We start from the raw sequence: 27,754 nt of genomic DNA on the forward strand, positions 1-27,754 counted from the left end.
TCACTTTCCTTTCTTTATAAATTATCTGTTGAAGAATTTGGGCAATCTGACATAGAGTTTCCCGATGTCTTGACGTTGCCGACTGCATACTCAGGAGGAAGTTCAACATGTTCCTCTGTCTTCTGTAGTTCTGCAAATTACAAGCTCAGTTCACTTAAATTTCGGACCCCCTTTGGACCCCTTCCTGAAGACTGTAGGTGGTGTTTCGCAGTACTATAGGAGGACCACACCTCTGCCCGTCCTTCTTTTTGTGATCTCAGCAGTCATTGATGTTTAATGCTTATATCCATCCATAAGGGGTTGCAAAAATGGCGGCAGTCTAATTCCATCATTTTTTTTCATTCTGGAGCTGGAATCACTTTATCAGGACTCTGCCCCTCACGTACTGTTGGATACTCAGTGATACCGTTCATATAAAGGTCAGTATAAATAAGCTGATAAACTGATCATGTAAACTATAACAATCACTATGGTTCAAGATAATGAACTAGTTCTCTAAAATTCTCTGAAGGTGATTAATTCTTTTCAATATCACTATCAAATCATGTATTAAACATATATGATGGGTTTCAATTTTTCTTATTATTGAAGATCAAATTTCCCATCTTTGGCCAGTAGGAGGTTCTGTGTCCTCCCGACATGACCCTAGAAGTCTTGGATTGCTTCCTTGTTATCTAAAATGTTCCAGCCCAATTTTGTCAACTTCCTGCCCCAGACTTATTTCTCCAAGAAGCCCTAATTTACTTTACAGAACAACAGCATTTCAAAACCACAGTCTGAGTGCTAGAGATGCTCTTTGCTAAATTAGACATCATTACTAGGACTTTGTAGTGGAATAAACTAGGAAATGTTATTGATTCAAAAAATGAAAACAACTCATAAATGCATATTGACACTTTCTATTCAAATTCAGTACTACAGAGTTTTTACTTAACCACTTCTCTACAACATCAGAATCTTCTTTCTGCCATTCTGAGAATTTCGGTTCTTAAAAGTAGAGAGGCTGACAGAATTAGAATGTCTCACAATGACCTATTTGTTTTATTCCACATTACACAGAAACAATCTCAGAATGAAAACGCTAATATCACCACCACTATGACTACCAAAAATATTTTAAAATTTCTGTATATGTTCTCCCTGCTTTACCAATTAAAAAAATAGATCCATTAGCGTTTCCATTGTGGTTCAGCAGGTTAAGAACCCGACACAGAGTCCATGAGGATGTGGGTTCGATCCTTGGACTTGCTCAGTGGGTTAAGGATCCAGCATAGGTCACAGACATGGCTCAGATCCCACTTTGCCATGGCTGTGGCATAGGCTGGGCAGCTGCAGCTCTGATTCGACCCTTAGCCTGGAAACTTCTGTATGCTGCAGGTGTGGCTCTTAAGGAAAAAAAAAAACCTATTACAGCTACACTAACAAAGCTTACCGTCATTACACACTATATTCTCTTCCCCTTAGTCCTCCTTTAGTCCTGGTTCTACAGGCAACTATTTACTTAAGGCTTAAGTTCTTACGTTGGTGTCTTTCTCATCACCTCAGTCATCTACAATGATTCTCTAGCAGGTTTCTCAGGAAGAGCTCATGGGAACAATTCTCCCTGAACACTCACATGCTGATGACTATCTGTGCCCTTTATACTTAAAAAGTTAGCTTTGTTGGATATAAAATCCTTGACTCACTTCTTCTATCCTTATTTTAAACACAGCTGACCTTGAACAAGACAAGGGTTGAGGGCTTGACCCTCCACACAACCGAAAATTCAGGTATAATTATGTTGCACCCTCCGTATCCACAGTTACTCCCTATCCACAGTTCCACGTCTACAGACTCAGCCAACCATGGAAGAGGGTAGTACTCAGTACTTACTAGTGAAAAACACGTGTCGGTGGGCCCACAGAGGTCAAACCCATGTTGTTCAAGGGTCAACTCGGTTGTTTCCTTGTTTTCCCCTTGTTACATACTGTTGCTAAAAAATGACTCTGGGTAAACTCTTCTCCTTTTACAAGTCATGTGTCCTTTTTCATGTAGCAATTCAAAGTATTTTTTCCTTTTCTTGTTGTTAATCATACTGCCATGTTATCAGGTATGCAGTGTGCTCTTTCTATATTTAGCTTTTTTTAATTTTCAGGAAAATTTTCTTGCATTAGTTTTATAGTTTAATTGCTTTGCTTTGGGGTTTTTGTGTGTGTGTGTGTGTGGTTTCTTACCAACCATATATTCAATATCCTTTGCCTCCTTCAATGCTTGGCACTTTCTTTTGAACCCTTTTTCTCTCTCCCTTAATTTTTTATTTGCAAAATTTTCTGACATTCAGTTTCCAGTTCCACATGTAAGGAGCTTAGAAGTCACCACTCCATCCTATCAATAATTAAAATTCTTAACAGACTGAAAACCCAACTCTTCTTAGATTTGTAAAAGAGGGGTGAGGACACAAGGCAAATTGCTGCCCCCAAGAATGGAGAGACAGACAAGCGAATACAGGGAGTCACGGCTTAGCAGAGCAGAAATTCACAAATGCAAGACTCACAGGTGGGAACCAAGGCTATGGTAGGAAAACTTGAACTGAAATTGACAAAGTGATAGAGGCTCAGTGTGGACAAGTCTGAGAGTTAAAAACTCCAGGATGACCAGGTGGGATTCATCCCAGGTACACAAGGATGGTTCAACCTTTGCAAATCAATCAACGTCATACACCACATTAACAAAATAAAAGTAAAAAACCACATGATCATCTCAAGAGATACAGAGAATGCACTTGACAAAGTACAACATCCATTCATGATCAAAGCTCTTACCAAAGTGGGTATAGAGGGAACATACCTTAACATAATTAAAGCCACTTATGACAAACCCACAGCAAATATAATACTCAATGGAGAAAAGCAGAAATCCTTCCCACTAAAATCTGGAACAAGACAAGGATGCCCATTCTCACCACTGTTATTCAACGTAGTACTGGAAGTCCTAGCCACAGCAATCAGACAAACAAAAGAAATTTTAAAAACTCCAGGAGACTCAGTCATTGGGGTCCCCTACAATATCCTGAGATTTACCTTCAGAAACTCAACCAAGTTCCCATAGTAAATATCAGAGGAAAATTCCCTCATGTTTCCATGCTCCTAACAAGGGTAGAGGGAAAGGAACCATTTTGAAATACTCCAGGGCATTCTGTTCTTACATGACCATCCCTCAAGGGAAACGAGTGAATCATAGCCTAACAGTCTGGAATATAATCAGAGCCTAACTGATCTGGGCAAGGAAAACAGCCAACTCCAGTCTCCTCTAGCCCATCATGTGGGAGAATGGAAATATATAACTCCAATCCACTGTAGCCATCCTGGCCTACCTAAAGGAGTTGGGAAAAAACTAAGAAACTCATGAAGTTCACAATTCAGAGGCACAGTTTTACTAAAAGGGTGAGATCTAATCACAGGACTGTGTTCCCTTTCCCCATACCTCCCAATGACATTACTAAAGGCCTATTTACAGCAGGTCTTTTTACACAGTACATCACATCTGGCTAGCAAGAAAAAATTACAAGGCATACCAAAAGGCAAAAACATCATTTGAAAACACAGAGCAAGCAACAGAATAAAGATGTTGGCATTCTTATACTGGGAATTTAAAACAAGCATGATTAACATGGTAAGGACTCTGATGGGTAAAGCAGACAACATGGAAGAATAGATGGACAATGTATGCAGATAGATGGAAATCCTAAGAAAGATCCAAAAAGAAATGCAGAGATTAAAAAAAAAAAAAAAACCACTGGAACAGAAATGAAGAATATCTATAATGGGCTTTTAGTAGACTGGACACAACTGGTAATGGTAATACCAGAAGGCAAAGAAATAATGGAACAGAAGAAATATTTGAAAGAATTATAACAGAATTTCTCCCAAGTTAATGTGAGGTATCAAACCACAGATTCAGGAAGCTATACCTAGGCATACATATTTTTTTAAACTACAGAAAATCAAAGATAAAGGAAAAATTCTGGAAAAAAAAGCCTGAGGGGAAAAATGCTTCGTCTATAGAGGTACAAAGATAAGACTCACCTCTGACTTCTCCTTAGAAACTATGCAAGAAAGAAGAGAGTGAACTGAAATACTTAGCCTCAAGAGGAAAAACCTACCAACCTAGAGTTTTGGACCCTGAGAAACTAACATTCAAAAGTGAAAGACTGGAGTTCCTGTCGTGGCTCAGTGGTTAGCGAATCCGACTAGGAACCATGAGGTTGCGGGTTCGATCCCTGGCCTTGCTCAGTGGGTTAAGGATCTGGCGTTGCCGTGAGCTGTGGTGAAGGTTGCAGATGTGGCTCAGATCTTGCGTTGCTGTGGCTCTGGTGTAGGCTGGCGGCTACAGCTCCAATTCGACCCCTAGCCTGTGAACTCCACATGCCATGGGAGCGGCCCAAGAAATGGCAAAAAAAAAAAAAAAAAAAAAAAAAAAAGACATTAAAAAAAAAAAGCTAAAGATTAAAAAAAAAAAAAGACTTCCTCAGACAAACACAAAATTGAGGGAATGGCTCAACATTCAAAAATAAATTAATGAATCAATCATAACAAGAGGCTAAAAAAGAAAATTCACATGATGATATCGAGAGACAGAAAAAAGCATTTGACAAAATCTATCCCACATTCTTAAAGACTCACAGTGAAGTAGGAATAGAGGGGAGCTTCCTCAACTTGATAAAGCACATTTACAAAAAGCCTACAGCGAGGTATAAATTAGGAGTTTGGGATTAGCATATACATTCTAATACATATAAAATAGATAACCAACAAAGACCTACTATGGGAGTTCCCATTATGACTCATCAGGTTAAGAACCTGACTAGTATCCATGAGGATTCGGGTTTTGATCCTGGGCCTCACTCAGTGGGTTAAGGATCCAGCGTTGCTGTGGTGTAGGTCACAGACATGGCTCAGAGATCTGGCATTGCTGTGTCTGTGGCTGGCTGCTGCAGCTCCGATTCTCCCCACCCCACCCCAAAGCCTGGGAACGTCCATATGCAACAGGTGCAGCCCTAAAAAGAAAAAAACAAGAAAAAGACCTGTGTAGCACAGGGAACTACACTCAATATTTTTTTTTTATTTGTCTTTTTAGGGCCGCACCTGTGCATATGTAAGTTCCCAGGCTAGGATCGAATCAGAGTTGTAGCCACTGGCCTACACCACAGCCACAGCAACGCTGGATCTTTAACCCACTGAGCAAGGCCAGGGATTGAAACCACATCCTTGTGGATGCTAGTTGGGTTCATTACCCCTGAACCATGATGGGAACTCCTATACTCAATATTTTTAATAACCTATAAGGGAAAAGAAACTGAAAAAGAATATTTGAGTGTATATGTGTGTGGGGGGTATGAATCACTGTGCTGTAACTTGAAGCTAACATGACACTGCAAATAAATTATACTTCAATTAAAAAAGAGAGAGATGAGGAGTTCCCATCGTGGCGCAATGGAAATGAATCTGACTAGGAACCATGAGACTGCAGGTTCGATCCCTGGCCTCACTCACTGGGTTAAGGATCCAGTGTTGCCGTGAGCTGTGGCGTAGGTCACTGACACAGCTCAGATCCTGCGTTGCTGCAGCTGTGGTGCAGGCCGGCAGCTGTAGCTCCAATTCGACCCCTAGCCTGGAACCTCCATATGCCGGGAGTGTGACCCTAAAAAGCAAAAAAAAACAAAAGAGAGATGAAAGCAAATAAAGTACTCCTGTGGGGGGGAAAAATGTAAAGCTAATATCATAGTTAATGGTGAGAAGTTCACATATTTTACACTAAGATCAGGTACAAGAAAAGGAAACAACAGGTATGCAGATTGGAAAGAAGAAATAAAACTCTGTGTGTTCACAGATGACATGATAGGCTATGGAGAAAATGTGAAAGAATTAGCAACAACAACAACAACAAAAAGCCCTCTTAGAACTAATAGTGATTATAGCGAGACTTCAGGATACAATTTCCTGTATACCAGCAATGAGTGAGTAAAATTTTTAAATTAAAAAATACACAATACCATTTACATTAACACACCCTCCATGAGATATTTTGGTATAAAGTGAACAAAAAGACAAAGACAAGATTTTGTATGAGGAGAACTATAAAATTCTGATGAGCAAAGTCACAGAACTAAATGGAGAGGAAATTCAAGTTCATGGGTAGGAAGACTAAATACTGTCAAGATGTCAGTTCTTGGGAGTTTCTGCTGTCGCGCAGTGGGTTAATGATCCAGCTTGTCTCTGCAGTGTTGCCAGTTCACTCCTGGTGGCCCAGCATGGTTAAGGATCTGGCGTTGCTGCAGCTGTGGCATAGGTTGCAGCTGCAGTTCTGATTCCATCCTTGGCCCAGAAACCTCCAGATGCCACGGGTGCAGCTGAAAAAGGAAAAAAAAAAAAAAATGATGTCAGTTCTTCCCACTTTGATTTATACACTCAATGCAATCACAATCAGATCCTTAGCAAATTATTTTGTGGGTATTGACAATTGAATCTAAAACTTATATGGGAAGGCACAAGACCCCAAATAGCCAAGAGAATACTGAAGAAGGACAAAGTAAACAACTGACACTACCCAGTTTAATGACTTACTATGAAGCTACACTAATCCAGGCAGTGTGGTGTTAGTGAAAGAAATGAGCAAACAGATTATTGATCAGAATAGAGACCCAAGAATCAGAACCACATAAATACAGTCAACTGATTTTTGACAAAGAAGCCAAAATAATACAATGGAGTCTTTTCAACAAATTGGTGCTGGAACCGAACACGAAAAAAAAATAAATAAATAAATCTAGACACAGACTTTACACCCCTCACCAAAATTAACTCAAAATGGCTAACAGGCCTAAATGTAAAACAAAAAACTATAAAATTCCTAGAAGACAACACAGAATGAAAACCTAGATGAACTTAGGTATGGAAATGACTGTTTGTTTATTTATTTTTCTGGTTATAGCCACACCTGTGGCATATGGAAGTTCCTGGGCTAGGGGCTGAATCAGAGCTACAGTTGCCAGCCTATGCCACAGCCACAGCAACACCAGACCTGAGCTGCATCTGCGACCTACACCGCTTCTTGCAGCAATGCCAGATCCTTAAGCCACTGAGGAAGGTCAAGGATTGAACTCACATCCTCACAGACAATATGTCAGGTTCTTAACTCTCTGAGCCACAAGAGGAACTCTCAAAGAACACCTAAACTCAACAGTAAAAAAAGAATAACCCAAGTAAAAAAAAGGGCCAAAAACCTTAACAGGCACCTCACCGAAGATACACAGATGGCACATAAGCACATGAAAAGATGCTCCTCGTCCTACGCCATCAGGGAAATGCAAATTAAAACAACACGATAGGACCACACACCTATTAGAATGGCCAAAATCTGGGACTCCGACCCCAGCAAACACTGATGAGGATGTGGAGCAATGGGAACCCTCACGCACTGGGGGTGGGGAGGAAAAACAGTACGGCCACTTTGGAAAACCATTTGACAATTTCTTACCAAACCAAACTATTTCTACCATACAATCCAGCAGTCATGCTCCGTAGTATTTATCCAAATGAACTGAAAACTTAGGTCCACATAAAAACCTACACATGGATACTTGTAGCAGCTTTCGTCATGATGGCCCAACCATCCTGGAAGCAACCAAGATGCCCTTAAGCAGATGCATCGATAAGGAAACTGTGGTGTGTCCAGACGATGGAAAAGTCTTCAGCATTAAAAAGAAATGAGCTATCAAACCATGAAGACGTGGAGGAGTCCTAAAGGCACATTTCTAAGTGAAAGACGCCAACCCGAAAGGCTGCCTAATGTATGACTCCCGCTATGACATCCTAAAAAGAACAAAATGAAGACACTAAAATGTTCAGTGGTTGCCAGGTGTCAGGGATGGGAGGAGGTGGGGAAGGATAAACAGGCCGTTGCACAGAGTATTTGGCGGGAGTCGGGGGTGGGGGGTGCAGTGAAACTACTCTATACCGTAATGATGGGTACACATCATTTATAGATTAGTCCAAACCCACAGAAAGTATGACACGAAGAGTGAAGCATAATATGAACTTGGACTTGCGGTGATAATGAATGTGTCAAAGTAGGCTCGTCAACTGTAATGAATGTACCAGCTTTGGTGGGGTATGTTGACCGGGGCGGGGGTGGGGGGGCAGCTATGTATGTGCAAGGGCAAAGGGCATTTGTGAATTCTCTGTAATTTCCTCTCAGTTTTGCTGTGAACCTGAAATTACACAAAACGTCTTAATTGTAAAAAATTTTGTGATTTTTCATTTTCACTTTATATTTCACTTAAAGTATTATCTGTTGTGTTTATTCCATCTTTTGGTCCTCCTAGTTTAGTCTTCATTTCTTTTTCTTTTTTTGTCTTTTTGCCTTTTCCAGGGCTGCACCCATGGCATATGGAGGTTCCCAGGCTAGAGGTCTAATCAGAGTTGTAGCTGCTGGCCTACCCCAGAGCCACAGCAACTCGGGATTCGAGCCTTGTCTGCAACCTACACCACAGCTGGATCCTTAACCCACTGAGCAAGGCCAGGGATCGAACCTGCAACCTCGTGGTTCCTAGTCAGATTCGTTAACCACTGAGCCATGAAGGGAACTCCTAGTCTTCATTTCTGAAATACTTTTTTTCTTTTAAGTCATTCCTGAGTTGTCACCACAATCCTGAGTTTCCTAACTAAGGTTTATGCTGTTCTTTCAGGTCTTACCCAGTTCTCTTAATGTCTTTCAGTTCGTTTTGAGACTGTAAATTAATCTTGATCTGTTTTGTGAGACCATCGTTCTGGAATGTCTTCATTGTCTGTAAGGATATTATTCTATTCCCAATTCTCTTTTTCCTTATAATAACTTTGTACAGGATTTGATTCTTTGTATATTTTTGTGTGAAATTACTTTCCCTCAACTATGAGAATTAAGTCGGTTAAATTTTAAAAGTCTCCAACTTTGCAAAGCTCCCTCTTCTGTTGTTTCTATGAAATGTTAAAAAAAAAAAAAAAAAAGACGTGTGACATCTTGCTTCTGCGATGTCCTGGCTGCTCTTCCCTTCCTTTGAATTGGACCCTTCTCTTGTCCTAACCCTGCTCAGCTCTGATTCCATTCCCAACAATTTCTCTACGGTGTAGGCCCTGCACTAGACAGTGGCAGCAGGTCAATTTTGAGAGTTCAAGGAGCTGCCCCTTCAATCCCTTGTATTGCAAGCTCTTTATACTTCCCAGGTGCTGGAGCGGGCAACACACCTTCACCTTCAGCTGCTCTTCTCGGCCCGGCCCACTGAATTTCCTAGTGGGTAGCAGTTGGCTGGCTGGCATCCTCCTGCTCTCGGGTCCAGTCCGAAGCTACACTTTTGCTTCCTTTTGTTTCCCACAGACGCACTTATCATGCACGTCTTGAGGTTCTGGGTGTTTTGTTTCCAACTGCCTGCATTTTGGGCTTCCTGGTATCTCATTACCTAGGTTTGTTGTAAATGTCATCTAAGAATTTTTTATTTTGTTTTGCCTAATTGCCCTGTACAATTCTATATGGGGTTATGTGAGTAGGATGCTACTGCCATCATCAACCACCGGCTTCCCAGGATCATCACCATCTTTTCATTCAAGCTAATTTTTGCTTTTTACTTCCTCCTGATTCCTTTCTTTAGCTGTCACAGGAAGAACCTGGCCTCAGTTTGTAGAGTGTCTGTATTAGAGTGAGTGTGAGCGTGTGTGTTGAGGAGAGAGATGTGTGGAGAGAAGGTTGGCAATGAGTAGAGGGTGCTAATTGGGGGCAGAACTGCAAAAAGTTGACAAGGTTCCTGCCCTTAGGAGTTTATAACCTAAAAATCCAACCCACACCTGCTTCCTGAAGTAGAAGGACAGCCACCCAGTTTTCAATCACAGCCCAACCGGGGCAGAGCAACTTCTCGGGACTTTAGTTCCTACCCTCGTACAACACAGAGCATGTCACTGGCCTGTCCGGTTGTGAAGGTTGTGGGAAGAAATGAAATTATGGGACGTACACATAATCTGGTCACCAGCGGCCAGTGTCCTTCGAGGGGGTGGGGATATGTGCTGGGTTTCCTCTTGGTCTCTGCTCTTCAAGGCCTCAGACAGTACTTGACACATTCTGAGTACTCAGTGTTTGCACCTTGGGAAGAGTTCTAACAGCCCTATTTCGTGATCAGTACTTTTAAAAGCTCCTTGGCCTCATCAGTGATGACAAGAGTTAATCAGCCCACATTTAGGGCTGGAGAGGCTGGCCTCAAAAAAGACCCTCCACGCCCAAGAAATGGCCTTCACTCCAAAAGTCAACCGTCAGAAGACAGGGAAGAGCTGAGTCTTTAAAATGCATTTTTTATTATTCAGCCTTTAGCAGAAATGTCACCTTTCTAAAGCAAGCTGTTATCATGCGCTCACCGTGCCAAACAGGCGCCTCTGAGGAGCAGGATTTTATCTCAACATTTTTAGTGATTTGTGTTTCTCTTTCAAGGAGCTCCATGCCTTAAGGCGCCTGAAACACTAACAGCACAAGAAGGTAAGGTTGCAGGAGGAGCGGACTCCGACAACGTGAAACAGGGATTTTTGCAAAACGGGGCCAGGATTGGCATCAAAGCTCTAGTCTGCAGTCACCCTGCCCCGTAATTCATGTCCTCTCAGGGCAGCTCATTGTTTTCCGGTGGGCTCCTTGGTTGAGACCATATTCTCAAAGAAACTCCGTGTTGTGACAGGGCCCCCATTAGCGGGCTCGGCCACATGACAGGCCTCGAAGCAGCCAGCACAACTGCCGGCAACGCTTGCCAATAAGCCAGATGCTGCCACATATTGGCATCTGGGTCCTGGAATAGCAACCATGTTCTCAGTCTGGCTAGGGATTCTGACCCCAGCTTCGGAAGGAGACAAAGGAAGGAAAGAGAGAGCCGGAGCAAGCGGAGGGAGGGCAGACCGTGCAAGAGTCCCTGGGTGATTCCCCCCCATGGATTTAGCCTCCACAACAAAAGGCTCATTGGAAAGCCGCTACCAGGGCTGCAAAGGGCGGGAGAGCTAGAGGTGGGGGTGTACTAAGCCCAGGGCGCTCTTCTGGCACCTGGGAAGTGGGGGTGGTCGATGCAAAAGGAGGCAGCTGCGGCAGGCAGCAAGGCTCTCCCCAGCTCCCTCACACCACCAGAGCCCCCAGTGGAGACGGGCCACTGGGCAGAGCTTAAATCTGCAGCAGAGGGACGGCAAGTGGCAACACCAGGATGGCTGTCGCTTTCTGCTTTCTGGGTGCCAAGCCTGACTGGTGCCAGAAAGGCCAAAGAAATGGCAAGGCAAGATCTAGTCTGGCAATCGTGTGGGGATCCTTACAATCGAGAAAGGCATGATTAGGGGTGTTTTGATCCCAGGAACAGGGTGCAGACTTCAAAGCCTTGAAGTGGCTTTTGATGCTGATACCAGCCTGAGTGGAGCTTCAGGTCCCGCTGGAGTCACATTAGGTGGAGGTAAGGCCCAGGGGGGTGGGTTGAATGGAGGTTAAGTTTAGGGTTTCAAGTGAGACATGAGAGAATAAAGAGCAGGCAGCAGTTCTTTCTTAAAACACCAAATTCTATCCAGCACCCCCCTTACCCACATCATGCTCGTCAAGAGTTGCTCAGGGCCTGACACTTGAAAGACAGCTGATAGAAGCAAGTGGGAGAGAGACCAACCCACGTGGTAGAAAAAGTCCCAGCCTCTGCAGTCAGAGGACTGGGGAAGATGTCCCAGAAGACATCTACCAGCAGGAGGGCTGATCCTCTTATAAGGGGCACACGGCCTTTATTCTGTCCACCAGATACCGTGTTCCCCTGACCAGAACCGTGTGGGGCTGCCTCTGGCCATACTGAGTGGGGAGAAAGGGGATTTAGTGGGACCCTCTGTATACCACTGAAAAAAAATTGTGCAAAACATGTCCTGTCCATGGTGGTTTAAGCAATAGTGTCTTTTTTTTCAAGAGAAGGACAGCACATTACTATTGAGGCTGAGCCCAGCATAGGAAGAGCATAGAGACAGACGAAGCAACTGCTGACACTGAAATCCTACCTACTGAAAACACAAAATTATCTAAACATCTTGGAGAGGCTCATAAGAGGTCAATCATATTTGGTTAAAATATACTTTATTAACCATCTCATCTAAAAACCTTTGTGTCCTATGAAAAGAGAGCCTTCATTTAAAGTGGAAAATAGGAAAAGAGTGGGTCACACCCATTCCCCTCGCCCCAGAGGTACACACCCAGCCTTCAGGGAACAGATAATACATTTCACTTTATTCCTCCTGTGAAGCTTGGTGCCCCCTTTCCAAAGGCAAAACCAAGTCTCCTGAGACAGCATCCCCAGCTGAGTCCCTCAGCTCTAAAGAGAATACTGAGCAGCTCTTAATTCAATGAGAATATTCTGGTGTCTTTCTCAAACTTGCTTTAGATTCTTTACATTCAGATTTTGAATAATGCAGGGACTGAATGCTGAATTTCCATTGCGGCTCTGCTTAGGAATGAGCAAATGCCCAACAATATTCAATGAGTAATCAAAAGAGTTGTAACTATAACGTTTACTCTATTTCTAAGTGGATGAGTTATTTGAACCTAGGTAACTGAGCTGGAAGTTGCTGCGTCTCTTTAGGGACCAGAATCCATCCCCATCCTGCACTCCTTGTACCACCTCCTCCGAAGTTTCCTTTAGCCAAATGGCTATCTACCCCCCTTGCCTTCTTCCCTCCTCCTTGCGGTCCTCATTACCTATTTCCTCTGTCCTTCCTTCTCATTGGCGCAAAAGCTCCTTGGGATAGCCTCCTGGGAGATACGCTAAGTGTTGGGAAATGTCTTCAGACTCAAAACACATACCAAGGGGAGGATGCTTATGTTCATCCAAGGCAGAGGCAACACACTGACACTGAACTAAGCCAGCTTCTCAAACTTGATGGTGCATCAGAATCGCTTGGAAGGGCTTGCTAAAACAGATTGCTGGGCTAGCCCCCAGAGTTCTGATTCAGTAGATTTGGGATAGGGTTCAAGACTATGCATTTCTAACAAGTTCCAGGTGTTGCTAATGTTGGTTTTGGGACCCCCTTTTTTTCATTTCTCGGAAACTTTTTCATTTGGGAGTAATTTCAAACTTAAGTCTCAAGAAGAGTAAAAATCACCTGTTCCCTTGATCCAGATTGGGATCATTCTTTGAGGACCATGGAGCTAAGCTGAATGTACGTCAAAGTTCTGGTACAAAGAGAGCAATAATCTGGCAACAGGTAAAGCCTTCCAAGAGCAAGAGCACCAAGGAGAAAGCAAAAAACCAGCTATTGAAAAGGTGGGCAGAAGTGTCACCCAATGATGAAAGAGAGCGAGATGGGACCCAGGGGTTTTCCGCTCAGAATAGTAAACCTCATTATCAACCAGTGGGGGGAACGTGTAGAAACTCTCCTGATTTGTCTCTCTGGTGATTCCTTGGGGGTGATTTTACAAACAACAGATCTCTATCTCCTAGTATAAACTGGCTTCGAGAAAAAAGGAAAGCAATTATTTGATAGGGAAACTCTCCACTTGAGAGACATGGACGAGAGGATAGCTGTGCTCCCCTCTTTTATATTCTACTGCCTGAACTCAGGACTTTATCTCTCGCCTGAATTTCTGCAGTAACTCCTAGCTGATCTCTCTGCCTCTTATCACTCTCTCTCCAATTTATTCTCCATTCTAACCCTAAAGTTATCTTTTTAACAGCAGGCTGCAATAATGTCATCTCTCTAAAGTCCCCTACAACTTGGAGAACAAAGTCCAAATGTCTCCATGTGGCATTTCATTGGGCCCCAACCTACCTTTCAGATTCACGTACCCGCACACCAGCCCAAACAGAACATGCACAGCTTTACATTTTGCCAGCCCCATGCCTTTGTACACAATTGTTTTTTGTTCCCACAGAAGCTTTCCTTTTCCCCCAAACAAAATCGGGGGGTGGTGGGGGGAACATCCTGATGTTTAAAAATACTATTCAGAGGTCAAGGTTCTGTTCCAATACAGGAAGCCTTCCTGCAGTTCCTCAGAGCTCTCCTTTGTGTGACCGTCATTCTCTACTTGTACCCTGTAACACAACATTCTGCCCTACTTGGTATTTATGCTCTCTTTCCCCTCAATTTTTTAGGTCCTTGAGAACAAGTCCCATGTCTTTTGTTCAGTGGCTGGAGACGCCTGTGGGGGGAGGGAGTAGACGAAGAGGAAATGAAGAGAGGAGCCCAGTGAGGGGACATGTTCAGTCCCCTCCCTCACGGTTCTCTTCGGCATTCAGAATGTCTTTGCTGAAGACAGGGCCTTCAAATTTCTAACACAGTTTCCTTCCAGAAGCATCCAAGACGACGCAGTAGCAAAGACTTCTGGTTTTGCCAACACTACCCCTCCTTTCCTTATTTTCTATTTCACTACTGAGTCTTTTTTTTTTTTCTTCTTCCTTTTAGGGCTGCACCCAAGGCATACGGAAGTTCCCAGACTAGGATTCAAATCAGAACTATGCCTGCCAGCCACAGACACAGCCACAGCCACGTAGGATCAGAGCCATGTCTGTGATCTACACTACAGCTCACGGCAACGCCCGATCTCCGACTCACTGAGCAGGTGGGGCCAGGGATCGAATCGGCGTCCTCATGGATACTAGCTGGGTTCATTATCGCTGAGCCATAATTGAAATTCCAACTACTGAGTCAATTTTACGTCCACCTCCCATGGATAAGGGCGTCAGCACACTGCAGTCATTATTCTGGCCCTGAAAACAGGCTCAAATCCCTTTACATTTGTCAAATACCATTTGACATTGGCCTCTTCGTGTGGGGCTGGTCAGACTCCTCCCTTGCGGATTAGCTTGAGGAGGAATTTGATCAACATTCCCAGAGGCCTTAGCTTTTTGATATATTTTGAGATTTACAAAAGCAGGCTACCAACATCCACAAGTATGACTAAAGCAGGTTCACGAGCCATTCTTCCTTTCCGCATCCAGTGAGAGGTTTTCCTGACCAAGGAAATCAGAGAGGCTCCTTGCAGGTCCTCATGGCCTCTTCCTTTACTGCCGGCCACACCAGCTGTCTTCTTCAAGAAGGCAGAACTAGAACTGACTCTGGATAAGCATGATACTTAATCCTTTCCAAACAGTTCACCACTTCTCCTGCGATAGGAGGAGCAGTTTCAGTTTTTGTCTAACTCTTGCTGGAGGAAGAACAAAGAATAGCGCTTTAAGTCTAACTCAACAAAGCATGCTACTGCTCAGGTATCTGGGCCAACATGCCTGATCTGACTTCAGTGAATTTAACACTCAAGCTGCTTTCTCTCTCTGTCCACTAATTTTCTCTGCCGCCATTTCTCCCTGAGATGAGATCCCTGAATCAAGGGAAGAAGTCATGTGAGAGGGACTAAAAACTGCAAAACTGCCACTGACTATGTATCATCGCAACTGTAAATCTTCCTAAATAAGCAATCTTGTTCTCTGGTTTCCTATTCACTGCCCTTAAAAGACGAAGTGATGCCAAGCCACAAAAACCTGTAGCACTTTGCTCACATTTCCCTACTGCTACTATTTACAAGGTTACCGAGAGATAGTTGACTTCAAAGCTTTTGCCATTTAGTAGCCCTTCCACGTGAGGACTTAATATGAAATCCTTCAAATGAGCTGAATAGACATCAAATACTCAAAAGTCTAAATTACCTCGACTAGTAGCGATTAATGTTTTGCATTAAATAGGAACAGAAAGTATGATTTTGCACTCTAGTTCTGCCTGCCCAAGATGTGAGTCACATAAACACATGGCATATGATAGATGAGGGCAACAGGGGTAGGAATTACTGGGAAAATCACTGCAGTTGTTGAGAAGGTCTGAGAATTGAGCACATGCAGGTGTGTCCTAACCTCCTTTCACCTCTATGTGATTCTACCTGAACCTTTGACTCTCCTTTTCCAGTGCAGAGCTGACTGTGAAATATTTTTCTAATATTTCATTCTGTTCACCATTTTTATAGCCACACAACCACTAAGGGCCATGCTACTGAGTGAATATATGGCAGCAACCCAAGTATCTGGAATTAATAAAGAAAATTATAAGAAAGAGTTAAGGACCAAACCTTGTATTTCAATGTTCATTTATCATATTAGTTCTGAAAATGACAAAGCCTATCATATACTTGTGACGCTTAGAACTCAACTGTGCCTTTCATTCTACAGGTGAAGGAACAGGTCTAAGAGTATTGCTTTTTGATTAAAGTTAAAAGCAAAGGCTAGTAGGTCACATAGATAGGACCAGGACACCTCTTTTTAAGACTTTCTATGATAATCCAGTCTTCAAAGAAAGAATTTGAAATACCAGGCTTCATTATCCAGAGCATTTAGATATACCAGAGGTTAAATCAACTACTTGAAGAAGGGAAATGATCCATTTTACACTTTGGCCTTTGCTATAAAGTAATCCCTAAGTGAGTCCAATAAAGATGCTGGAAAGGGGAGTTCCTGTTGTGGCACAGCGCAAATGAATCTGATTAGCATCCATGAGGATGCAGGTTTGATCCCTGGCCTTGGTCAGTGGGTTAAGGATCCGGGGTTGCCATGAGGTGTGGTGTAGGTTGCAGATGTGGCTCGGATCTGGCATTGCTGTGGCCGTGGTGTAGGCCAGCAGCTGTAACTCCAATTTGACTCCTAGCCTGGGAACCTCCATATGCCGTGGGTGCAGCCCTAAAAAAATAAGACAAAAAAAAAAAAAAAAAGATGCTAGAAAGGGCAAAGAACCTTCCTGTGCTACACTGACATTTCCTTCTATGTGGTCACAAATTATGAACAAGTAAAATCGACTAGAGGCATACCACGGGTGGGGTCCTGATATAGTGTTACTGGTCACAGTATAAGTATTATTTGTAGATTTTATATTCTTCACTTCATGCATTATCTGAGAGCAAAAACTCAATCTTGGTTCACAATGACTCTGAAATGAGATAGAAGAGGAAAAGCCTGAGGGTCAAAACACAATAGGAATTATAGCTATTTAAAAATGTTTAAAAGGCAGGTTTACATGTTAACAGGAGTTCAGTTATTACAACAAATAAGTTGAAAAGATCTATGTCTCAAAAAGTATTAACTTAAATGACAGTAAAAATAAACTGCTTAAATCACAGCATTCTTTTTCACTCTGACTCTGCTCAACTTACCCTTCTGTGAAATAGAAATGGTAGACTTTCATATCATGTCTTAAGATAAATGGCATTATGCCAAGTTACTGGCACCCTGTTGGAAAAGCTCTCTTACAAAGAACATAATAAAATAATAGTCAATGACATTGGTAATTTCATATAAAAATATAAAATCAAATGAGAGCAAGGACTCAAGCAGATGTTTGTACACCAATGTTCTTAAGGACAAAGTTCACAAAAGCCAAAAGGTGGAAATGCCCAAATGTCCACTGATAGAGGAATGGCCAGACGAAATCTGATAAACACATGCAATGGAATATTATGCAGCCTTTAAAAGGAATGAAATTCTGATACACGCTATAGCATGGGTGAACCTTAAAAACATTATGCTAAGTAAAATAAGCCAGACATAAAAGAACAGATAATATATGATTCCACTCTTTTGAGAGATCTGGAAGAGTGAAATTCATACAGAAAGTAGAATACTGGTTACAAGGGGCTGAGGGGAGGAGGAGCGGGAAGTTATTATTTATTTAATGGGTAAGGAGTTTCGGTTTGGAATGATTAAAAAGTTCTAAAATGCAGTGGTGATGGCTGAATAAAAATGTGAATGTACTTAATACCAGTGAATTGTATACTTAAAAATGTTTAAAATGGTCAATTTTATGTTCAGTAAATTTTATTGCAATTAAAAAATCAAATGAGAAACACTAGGTAGTAAGTTCTATGATTTTGATTTTTCTAATATACATCATCAAGTAAAAACAGACTTGGATCCATCACCACAAGGCCATTTATCCTGTGTGTTTATTACCAAAATAATTCACACACACCGTGATTATGAATGATGTATTGACATTAAGCACAAGTTCCAAACATCCAGAGAGAAAGAGCGAGAGAAACTAACGCAATGGAATTGTGTCAACACACTAACACAGCAACCATCTGTTGACACTGTCCTTTGAATCCAAGGGACCAAATCATGTGGTAGGGCTGGGAGCTTCACCTTAGCTGTGAAGTCCTACTTTCATGTCATAGGGCACTTCTGGAAGGAAGCTCTGTAATGGCCAGCTCTAACTACTTGCAGATTTCCTACTAGTCCTACACAGGAAGTCATTCCTGTGTCTCACCTGCATGAGTTCCTGTTATGAGGCCAGGGGGCTGGTGAGTTGAAATCCAGTTCCAGGGAGTGATGTCATCTTGACTGAGCTATGATCCTGGTGACCTACACCCCATCCTGGTGTTGTTGCAGCCCTTCAGCTGGGGTTCAGGTTATAAGGGGACCAAAAAGGAAAATGAGGGAGTAGGATAATAGAAAAAGGAAAAATGCTTGCACATTTCCTTTGTTTCACTAAAGTATTTTCTGCTTCCATTTAATCTGATGGGCAGACCTGGCTGATAGCAGCTGGAAGCTATACAGATGCTCTTGGAGTAGGGATAGGCTCTCACACAGATCTCACAAAGACAAAGAATTAGAATACGCTGAAAACTTTCATTATGTTGGTGGCTCCTAACCTGGAAATAGTGACTTTCTTCTTTGGATGAAGTTTAAAAAACAGATAATAACTTTAAAAATGTGCAAATCGTTGTACACAATGCATGACTGCAGGAGCTACCTTAGCAACATAAAGAAATAACAAATACAAATGTCTGGAGATGCATAAATGCTCATATTCTTTCTACACAATGTCAAGTAGATTAGGAGGTCAAATCTGGAAATCCTGTCTAGTAAGTAATAAAATAGGATTGCCATTCAATCCCATTTAGATGAGATCCTTTGGTTCTTAGGATACTAAGCCAAAAAACTAAAAAATGAAGTCAAACATAAGAAGCAGAAATTGCTAACATTCCAAAATGAAAGTAAGAGAGGCCTTTGAAAAAAAAGGAAAATCTTAAGCAATTAAATGAAAGAGAAATTAAAATTTTTACCATGTTTATTTTACATCATGATTCTGTAGTTCTTATTAAGTTGATACAATTGGGGGAAATAAATACTCCCTTCCCTTTTCTGTTGCATATGTATTCGCAGGGGTAGGAAGAACAGAATATGAAAGAATGGGCAATGGGTGGAGAAAGTGGAAAAAGAGGTGGAAGAAAGGGACTTAGGGTTTATATGAACCCTCCCGCTGGCAGTACCAACCAGCAAAGTACAAGCTGACAACACGAAGTGTCTTCTTTTCACATGGACTTCTGCAAGAATGAATATGGCGCCACATCTGACATACATATATATTAATTATATAGCATTGTGGTTCAGCTTTCCTATCAGACATGATGTGTATATTTTTTCCACGCTTTTTAAGCTCTACAGATGACATTATTCATGAAGCACTTTTAGTATATTACTCGGCAAATATTAATTTGATCATATTAAACCAATCTTGCTTAGCAGATAGTACTGTCAGCTGCCATGCAAAGGTCCTCCTTTCAAGTTAACACTTCATTCTACACTTGGAGCTTCATATCAGAGGAAGTTCTTGAAGGGCTTTCCTCTTTCAGTTGGGTTTACAACTCCTCTGCAACACTAAAGGCAGGTAAAATAAAGATCACACCTTGGTTAAATGTTTGTACAGAACAGCCCCTTGCAAATGTGGCCAGTATCTTGTCCATTCAGTAACTGTAAAGGAATTGTTCTCTTTCAGCTTTTTCTTCCCCCATTTCCTCTAAAGATCTTCATCCCAACGTTTTGGGGCTCCATAAGGGACCATGAGGCAGAGCTGCCTCCGTGCTGGAGATGCCTGTCACAGAGAAGATCAGAATGTGTGCAAGAACCCTGCATGATGTTCATCTCATCAGTTCTGCCCAATCCACAGGGGTAAAAAATGGATGAGATTTGATATCTTCAACACCAGCAACTCCAGCACCAAGACGCTCCACAGGGTTGAACTGTAAGAGCTTAAAAAAGAAGGATTTAGTGAGTAATGGGAATCCAACTCAAGAATTAAAGGAAAATAAAAGTATATGAAAGGAATGAACTTTTCAATTCAATTTCAGGAACAAACGGACTTAGAGCCAACTATATATTTCCTTGAAAGGGACTTAGGTCAATAATACCACTCTAGCCGTGGGGGGGTGAGGAACACATCTGGGTTTATGGCACTTCCACTGATTTAAAATATGACCTTGAGTAACTCGCTTTGTTTCGCATCCTCATACAGTACAAAAGCATAGTTATACCTATCGATTCCCTATTCCAAAAGCACAATCATGACAGTAATTAAATACTGCACCAAATTCTGAGGGATCCGGTTACTCTTTTCATGATTAGAAAGTTAGAATACAGCTTGATGATTCCTAGTATATTTAAAGAATTGTGCAACTACCACCACAATCCAGTTTTGTCACCCTAAAAAGTTTCCTCACACTGTTTGTGGTTAATCTACATTTCCATCCCTACCCCTTGGCAACCACTAATTTGCTGTCTCCGTAAACTTGCTTTTTTGGGATATTTCATATAAATGAAATCATAACATATGTTGTCTTTTGCAGCTGCCTTCTTTAACTTGGCATAATACTTTCGAGATTCATTTGTATTGTAGCAGGTATCAACAGACTGTTCCCTTTTATTTTGGAATAGCATTCCACTATTTAGATATAATTCACCAATTAATGGACACACGGACTTTCCCGTTTGTAGCTATAATGAATAATACTGCTATTAACGTTCACATATAGAGCAGACACATGTTTTCCTTTCTCTTAAGGACATTTCCAGGAGAGGGATAGTTGGATCATGTGTTAAGTTTATGTTTAGCTTTTTAAGAAACTGCCAAACTTTCCTAAAGTAGCCGTACCATTTTACATTCCCACCAGCCATGTATAAGAGTTCCAGTTTCTCAACATCTTCATCAACACTTTATACCATCTTTTTTATTACAGCCCTTCTGGTGGGTATTAATGTTATCTTTCCATGGTTTGAATTTATACTCCTTAATGGCTAATGATGGTGAGCGTCTTTTCATGTTAGTTTTAGCCATTTATATAGATTCCTTGGTGAATCTTTGCCCATTTTCATACTGAGCTGTCTGCTTACTGAGTTTCAAGAGTCCTTCATACATTCTGAATACAAGTCTTTTATCAGCTACATGATTTTCATATATTTTCTCCCAGTCTGTGGCTTGTCTTTTCATTTTCTTAATGGTATCTTTTGAAGTACAAAAGTTTTTAATTTTAATGAAGACCACTCTATCATTTTTTTCCTTTATGGTTCATGTTTTTGGTGTCATATCTATTGATTCTTTTCCTAACCCAAGGTCATGAAGATTTTATCCTATTTTTTCCCAAGATTTTTATAATACTAGCTCCCACATATAGGTCTACAATCTATTTTGAGTTAACTTTTGCATATGATATGAAGTAAGGGTCTTAGTCCATTTTGGTTTTAGCATGTGAATATTTGATTTTCCCAGCACCACATATTGAAAAGACCATTTTTTTGCCACCAAATTATCCTGGTATCTTTACTAAAAATCAACTGACTATAAATGTACAGTTTATTTCCAAACTCTCAATTCCATTCCACTGACCTATCTGCCTCTCTTTGCTCTACTATCACAGTAATTAAGTAGTTACTGTGGCTTTATACTGACTACGGAAATTGGTAGTATAAGTCAACCATCTTTGTTCTCTTTCAAAATTGTTTTGGATATTCTAGGTGCTTTACCACTTCATATTCATTTTGGAGTCAGCTAAAGGATTCCCAATTTTGCTGATCTTTTCAAAGAACCAACTTGTGATTTAATTTTTCTTATTTTTCTTTTCTACCCAGTAGAATTTTCCTCTTTCACTGATTCCTTCTTTCTTTCTTGTCTCCTTTGGATTTATTTTGTTTTTTACAGTTTCTTTTTCTAGTTTCCTCAGTTATAAGGTGAGATTTTTATTTGAGACCATTCTTCTTTTCCTACATAGGTGTCTAAAGCCATAAATTTTCCTTAAGAACTGATATAGCTGCATTTTATAAATTTCGATGTATATATTGTATATGTTCTTCCAGTAAGACATTTTCTGGCTTCTCTTGGGATTTCTTCTTTGAGTCAAATTATTTAGAAGTATGTTCTTTAATTTCTAAATATCTGGTATGGATTCACCAGATCTCTTTCTGTTAATGATTTCTAATAAAAAAAAAGTGTTGTGATCAGAGTATGTTATATGACTTCAAGCCTTTTAAATACTGAAATTTGTTTTATGGCATAGCAAATGATCTATCATGGAGAACATTCTATGTGCATGTGATAAGAATGTATTCTGCAATCACTGTTCTATATTTGTCAGAGTTGTCTGATAATGCTGTTTGTCTTCTCTATGTTCTTGCTGATTTTCTATCAATTATCAAGAATGCAGTGCTGGAGCCTCCATTTATTACTCCTGGATTGCCTATTTTTTTCCTTCGATTTGGTCAGGTTGCTTCATATATGTGGAAGCTATTATTAAAGCACATACTCTACAATTGCTTTATCTTTCTGTATGTATTGACCCTTTCATCATTATAGAATATCTTAGTCCCCGTAAGTCTCTCGTTTTCACATCTATTTTGCCTGGTATTCAGTAAAACCACTTCAGTTCTCTAATAGTCATTGTTTGCATGGTGTATCCTTTCCCACTCTTTTTCTTTCAGCTTACTCATGTCTTTGAATTTAAGTGTGTCGCTTGTGCACAGATGGTTGGATCTCGTGTTTTTGTCCGGTTAACAATCTCTGCCTTTTGTTTGTCATGTTTAGACATTCATATTAAATGAAACTGTTGATATGCTGGGTTTGTGTTTGCCATTTTGCTACTAGTTTTCTCTGTCTACTGTTGTTTTTCTTCCTCTTTTACTGCCGCCTTTTGTGTCAAATACTTTTTTACTGTACTATTTCAGTCTGTCTATCAATTTTCTTTTACTATTTTTAGTGACTGCTGTCAAGATTACAATATACTTTTTTTTTTCTTTTTTGGCTGCCCCACAGCATATGGAGTTCCTGGGCCAGGGATCACATCCAATCTATAGTTGTGACCTAAGTCGCAGGTGCGTCAATGCAGGATCCTTAACCCACTGTGCTGGGTCAGTGATCAAACCTGTGTGCCAGTGCTCCCAAGACGCCACCAACTTCATTGCGTCACAGCAGAAACTCCTATGCCTCTTAATTTACCACAATCTACTTCAGATTAATACTGACTTAATTCCAGTGAAATGCAGAAATTTTATTCCACTATAGTTCCATTCCTTCTGCCCTCCTTTGTTTTCTGTCATTAAACACCATACATTACATCTATATATGTTATAAGCCTACCAGCACAAGTGTTATAAATATTGCTTTGTACAATCTTACATCTTTTAAAAGAAACGAAGAAGAGATGAAAAAAATACAGTTAGTCATTTCTATTAACTCATATTTATCATTCTAGCACTCTTCATTTCCTCCTATGAATTTGAGTCACTATCTGGTAACTTTCAGCCTAAGGACTTCCTGTATTATTTCCTGTAAGACAGATCTGCTAGCAATGAATTCTCTCAGTCTTTGAGAATTTATTTCATTTTTATTTTAAAGGATAATTTTTGCTGGATATAGAAAATTCTTGGTTAACAGTTACTTCCTTTTAGTACTTTATATATGTCATTCCACTGTCCTCTGCCTTCCATCATTTTTGGTGAGAAGTCAGACATCAAAATTTCCTTGGATACAATGAGTTTTTTTTCTGTGACTGATTTCAAAATTTTCCTCTTTGTTTTTGTCTTTCAACAATGTGACTACCATAGCTCTGTGTGGATCTCCTTGTATTTTCCTACCTAGGGTCCACTGAGCTTCTTGGATACATACCAATGTTCTCCATCAAATTGGGGATGTTTTCAGCCATTGTTTCTTCAATATTTTTCTCGCTGCTCCTTTCCCTATTTCCTCTCTTTTTGGAATTCCCCTTACATGCATATTGGCATATCATTTTAGAGGTCTCTGTATTCCTGCTCTTCAAAATTTTTTATCTGTTTTCCAGACTGGATAATTACTATCATTCTGTGTTCAAGTTCTTTGATTATTCTTTCATCTATCTCAAATTGGCTGTTGAGATGCTCCTAATTCTTCATTTCAATTACTGTACTTTTCAACTTGAGAATTTCTTTTTTTTTTAACTAATCTCTTTCTCTTTATTGAAGATTTATATTTGTTGTTTCATTAAATGTCTTATTTTCTTTTAATTCTTTAAACATAATATCCTTTAGTTCTTTGAACATATTTATATGTTCTGCTTTGAAGTCTTTGTTAAATCCAAAATATGGGGGCACTCAAGAGTAATTTCTTTTTCTTTTTTGCTAGCCATGTCTGCAACCTAGCAACATTTATAACCTATACCACAACTCACAGCAAAACTGGGTCCCTGATCCACTGAGCAAGAACCAGGGATCGAACCTGCATCCTCATGGATACTAGTTGGATTCATTTCCGCTGTGCCACAATGGAAACTGCCAGATTAATTTCTTTTAACTGTTTTTTTCCCTGCCAATGGATCATACTATTTTGTTTCTGTAGATATCTTACAATATTTTTCTAAAAATGAAACATGTTAGATAACATTTTAGTGACTCTGGAGTGTGATTTTTTTTTTTTCCCCTCCTGAAAACTGTTATCGTTACTGTTGGTTGGTTTATTCTTTGTTTGGTAACTTGTTTAAGCTATATGTAAATCTGCCTCTCCACAGTAACAAGCAGAGATGGATACCTCTGATCATTTTTTTTTTTTTTTTTTACTTCTTTTCATTTTTAAGCTTGGTTTCCTGAGGATCACCCCTTCTGTTTACATAGTTCAGTGGTCAGTCTGTGATTGAAAAGGGGTTGCATTCAAATACCTTAGCCACTACAGCTTCTATCCTATGCCAAAGGACAGGAGGTCATAGCCAAAATTTAGGTCACTTTCATGTCTCCTTTCCACTGGGGTCCTTCCCTGAACCTGCATACAGCCTCAGCACTGTTACTCGTGGCCTGCCCCAACCTGGCAGAACCTTCACACCTGACCGAGCAACCCTAGGCAGGAATGCCAGAGTCCCACTGTTCTTTCCCAAAGTTCAGCTGTTTCTCATGCACACTTTCCAAACTGTTGTATCCCTTTGATCAATTTCCAGAGCATCAAGATGGTTATTTTTGCCAATTCTGTCTAACTTTATAATTTCTTTTTTTGAGAAGGGAATTTGCCAACTTCCTCACATAGTTATAGCCATTCAAACTTGAGAATATTCCGAGAGCATATAATTTTTCCACAGAATTTAGTCAACTGCAACTGAAATATTTAGATAATTACTTTACATTAATGGTTCTATACCTACAGAAAACCCCACTGTTCAAATTAAACCTTAACTTTTATTTATTATTTTTCCTTCCTTTCTAGTTTCTTATCCATAATTAATTCAATTATTTATATAAAAATCAACTGATTTCCTATTATGTGCCAATCCACTATTTTTTAGACCTTTTCGACCTGTATCACCAGTAGTTGCCTCACTCTTATGCTAGCAGCCATAATTCATCTATATGCTTCATCAAATCATAAATTATTATCTGCCATGAACCTTCAACACTGCCTTATCAATAATAATAATACAAAACATTTATGTGACACTTACTGTATGCCAGAAACGCTTAACAGAGGTTAATGCATTTAACTCACAACAACTCTGAAAAGTTACTACTGTTATCTCTAATTTATAGATGAAAAAACAGAGACTCGTGGAAATTGAATAACTTGTTTAAGATCATATAGGTAGTAAGTAACAAGGACAGGATCTGTATTCAGGTTCGAAGCCTCCAGAATCCACACTTTTGACCACATTACACTGCCTCACAGGTGTGTGATCTGCAAATGCCAAGAATCTGTAACTTCACTTTGATGTTACCAAATCCACAAGGGGGGTGAGGTATATACTTCAAAAGACTGTACTCAACAGTCTTTTCACTTGAAATTATGTTACCTAGCACTCAAATGACTACTTTTTATTAAAGCTAACTGCTCGAATAATTTTTATATTATAAGATGCTAAAGTGTGTTAAGAGGAAAGGTGCTACTATAAAACAAGCATAAGGATATCTTAGATGTATCAAATCCATTTCCAAAATCAGACAATTCATATCTACTGACTGAAACATGGACGGTATCTTAATTCTTACCAGTGTTTGATCTTTTAGATTTGTATTAACTATAACCATAGCATTTTTTAAAATATCACAGTAAATATACAAATATATAAAATTTTTCCTTCTTGTTAGAGCTGGTTTTTCTACACCCATTCTTTCCAAAATATGATCTTGTTATGAAATTCCAATAAAGGTTTATATTTGGACTTTTACTAAAGTCGACTTACTTAGTTCATGAACTCTTCTATAAATTTACAAGTATAAATCCATAGGCAAAAGTATAAGCGTTTCCCCTCCATGACTGTCTTGCTTATTCTGCAATTTTAAATACTACCCTAGGCTTCCTGAGAGATCACACAAAGATTCTACCGCTTAAGAGAATGTGTTGGCCAGTGGCAAAACCAAGACAGTCACTGCCAACCTTCTTTCTCCTGAAGAACAGGCAATAAAGCTGAGAAACGGAGGCACAGATACTTGTTTTGAGGGCCTTTTTCTCATAGAATATCTTTCAACTGACAAAGCAACAACGTCATCCAGAACTAAATGTACACTCCGAAGTACAAACATACATGCTCTGAGGATTCGTAAAATGTACACATCTTTTCAAACTGCATTTAAAAGGCAACCATGTTTACTTAAGCACCATTCATTAGGACTGAGATGACTGAACCATGGGTACAGAGACTTAAGAAATCAAGGAAGAAAGCAAGAAGCTGAAAAGACCAAAGAGAGGAAAATCTCCCCAAAGCAGAGTAATTATTTCCATATAAATCATTTTGTGATTTTTCAAAATGACCTTTATGAACTGTGAGGTAGTGGAAGAGGAAAGTCAAAATGACAAATTGCTAATCATGCCAAAAGACCCCTTTTCCCTTTCCTGATGATGTTTCCTCAACATGAGTGGTAGTTTCCTTAGGCAAGTCAATGACAGATGCTCTTTTACTGCGTAAGTTATACATATCTGTATTTGGGAACTTAACATACCTTGTGCTCAGACTCCTTTACAACATAATTTCTAATAGACAGCAGGCCTTTATAATTAAAGTGGGGAATTCTACTCTCAATATTATATAATAATGACTACTTCTTTAAGAAAGAGAAACAAGAAATAGCAGTTGCTAGCCTTCCTTAACTTGCCAAAAAAATACTTGGAATTTACCTTGCTGTGCCACAACAAATAAGATGAAATCAAATGAGTAGCTGGCCTTTTTTCCCATTAGAATAAAATGTTTCATGTATCTTGCATTAGCTCTTAATCCTTCTGCAAAGTGCACAGGGCACTCTCACCTCGCTATTTCCAACCTGTTTACGTTTCTTTATATGTTACCTACTCTGGGAAAATTAATCTTCCTGAGGCACAACTCTGATCCTTTTACTCTTGTGCACAAAACTCTAAATTTCAATTTTTTACTAAGTTAAATACTGTTATTCTCTCCTGGTGTTCATGAAAACAGAACCCTGTAAGAGAACCCCAACTTCTCTTTCTGCACTCACAGACTA

General features: G+C 40.1%; 1 protein-coding gene across 16 annotated transcripts in view; it reads right to left on the reverse strand.

Annotated features, from left to right (window-relative positions):
- RPS6KC1 (ribosomal protein S6 kinase C1) overlaps window positions 1-27,754 on the reverse strand; it is a 230,954-nt gene that overhangs the window by 14,683 nt on the left and 188,517 nt on the right. For 9 of the 16 annotated variants that reach the window (XM_021063845.1, XM_021063834.1, XM_021063839.1 and 6 more), the window contains one exon: window positions 19,074-20,052. The exons of the other annotated variants lie outside the window; for them this stretch is intronic. In XM_021063845.1, coding sequence (XP_020919504.1) covers window positions 19,942-20,052 — 111 coding nt within the window. In that variant the 3' untranslated portion in view covers window positions 19,074-19,941. Of the gene's footprint in view, window positions 1-19,073; window positions 20,053-27,754 lie in introns of those variants that run through there. 16 annotated transcript variants of the gene reach the window in all.

The sequence above is a fragment of the Sus scrofa genome, chromosome 9, assembly GCF_000003025.6.
Source record: "Sus scrofa isolate TJ Tabasco breed Duroc chromosome 9, Sscrofa11.1, whole genome shotgun sequence".
Lineage (NCBI taxonomy): Eukaryota > Metazoa > Chordata > Mammalia > Artiodactyla > Suidae > Sus > Sus scrofa.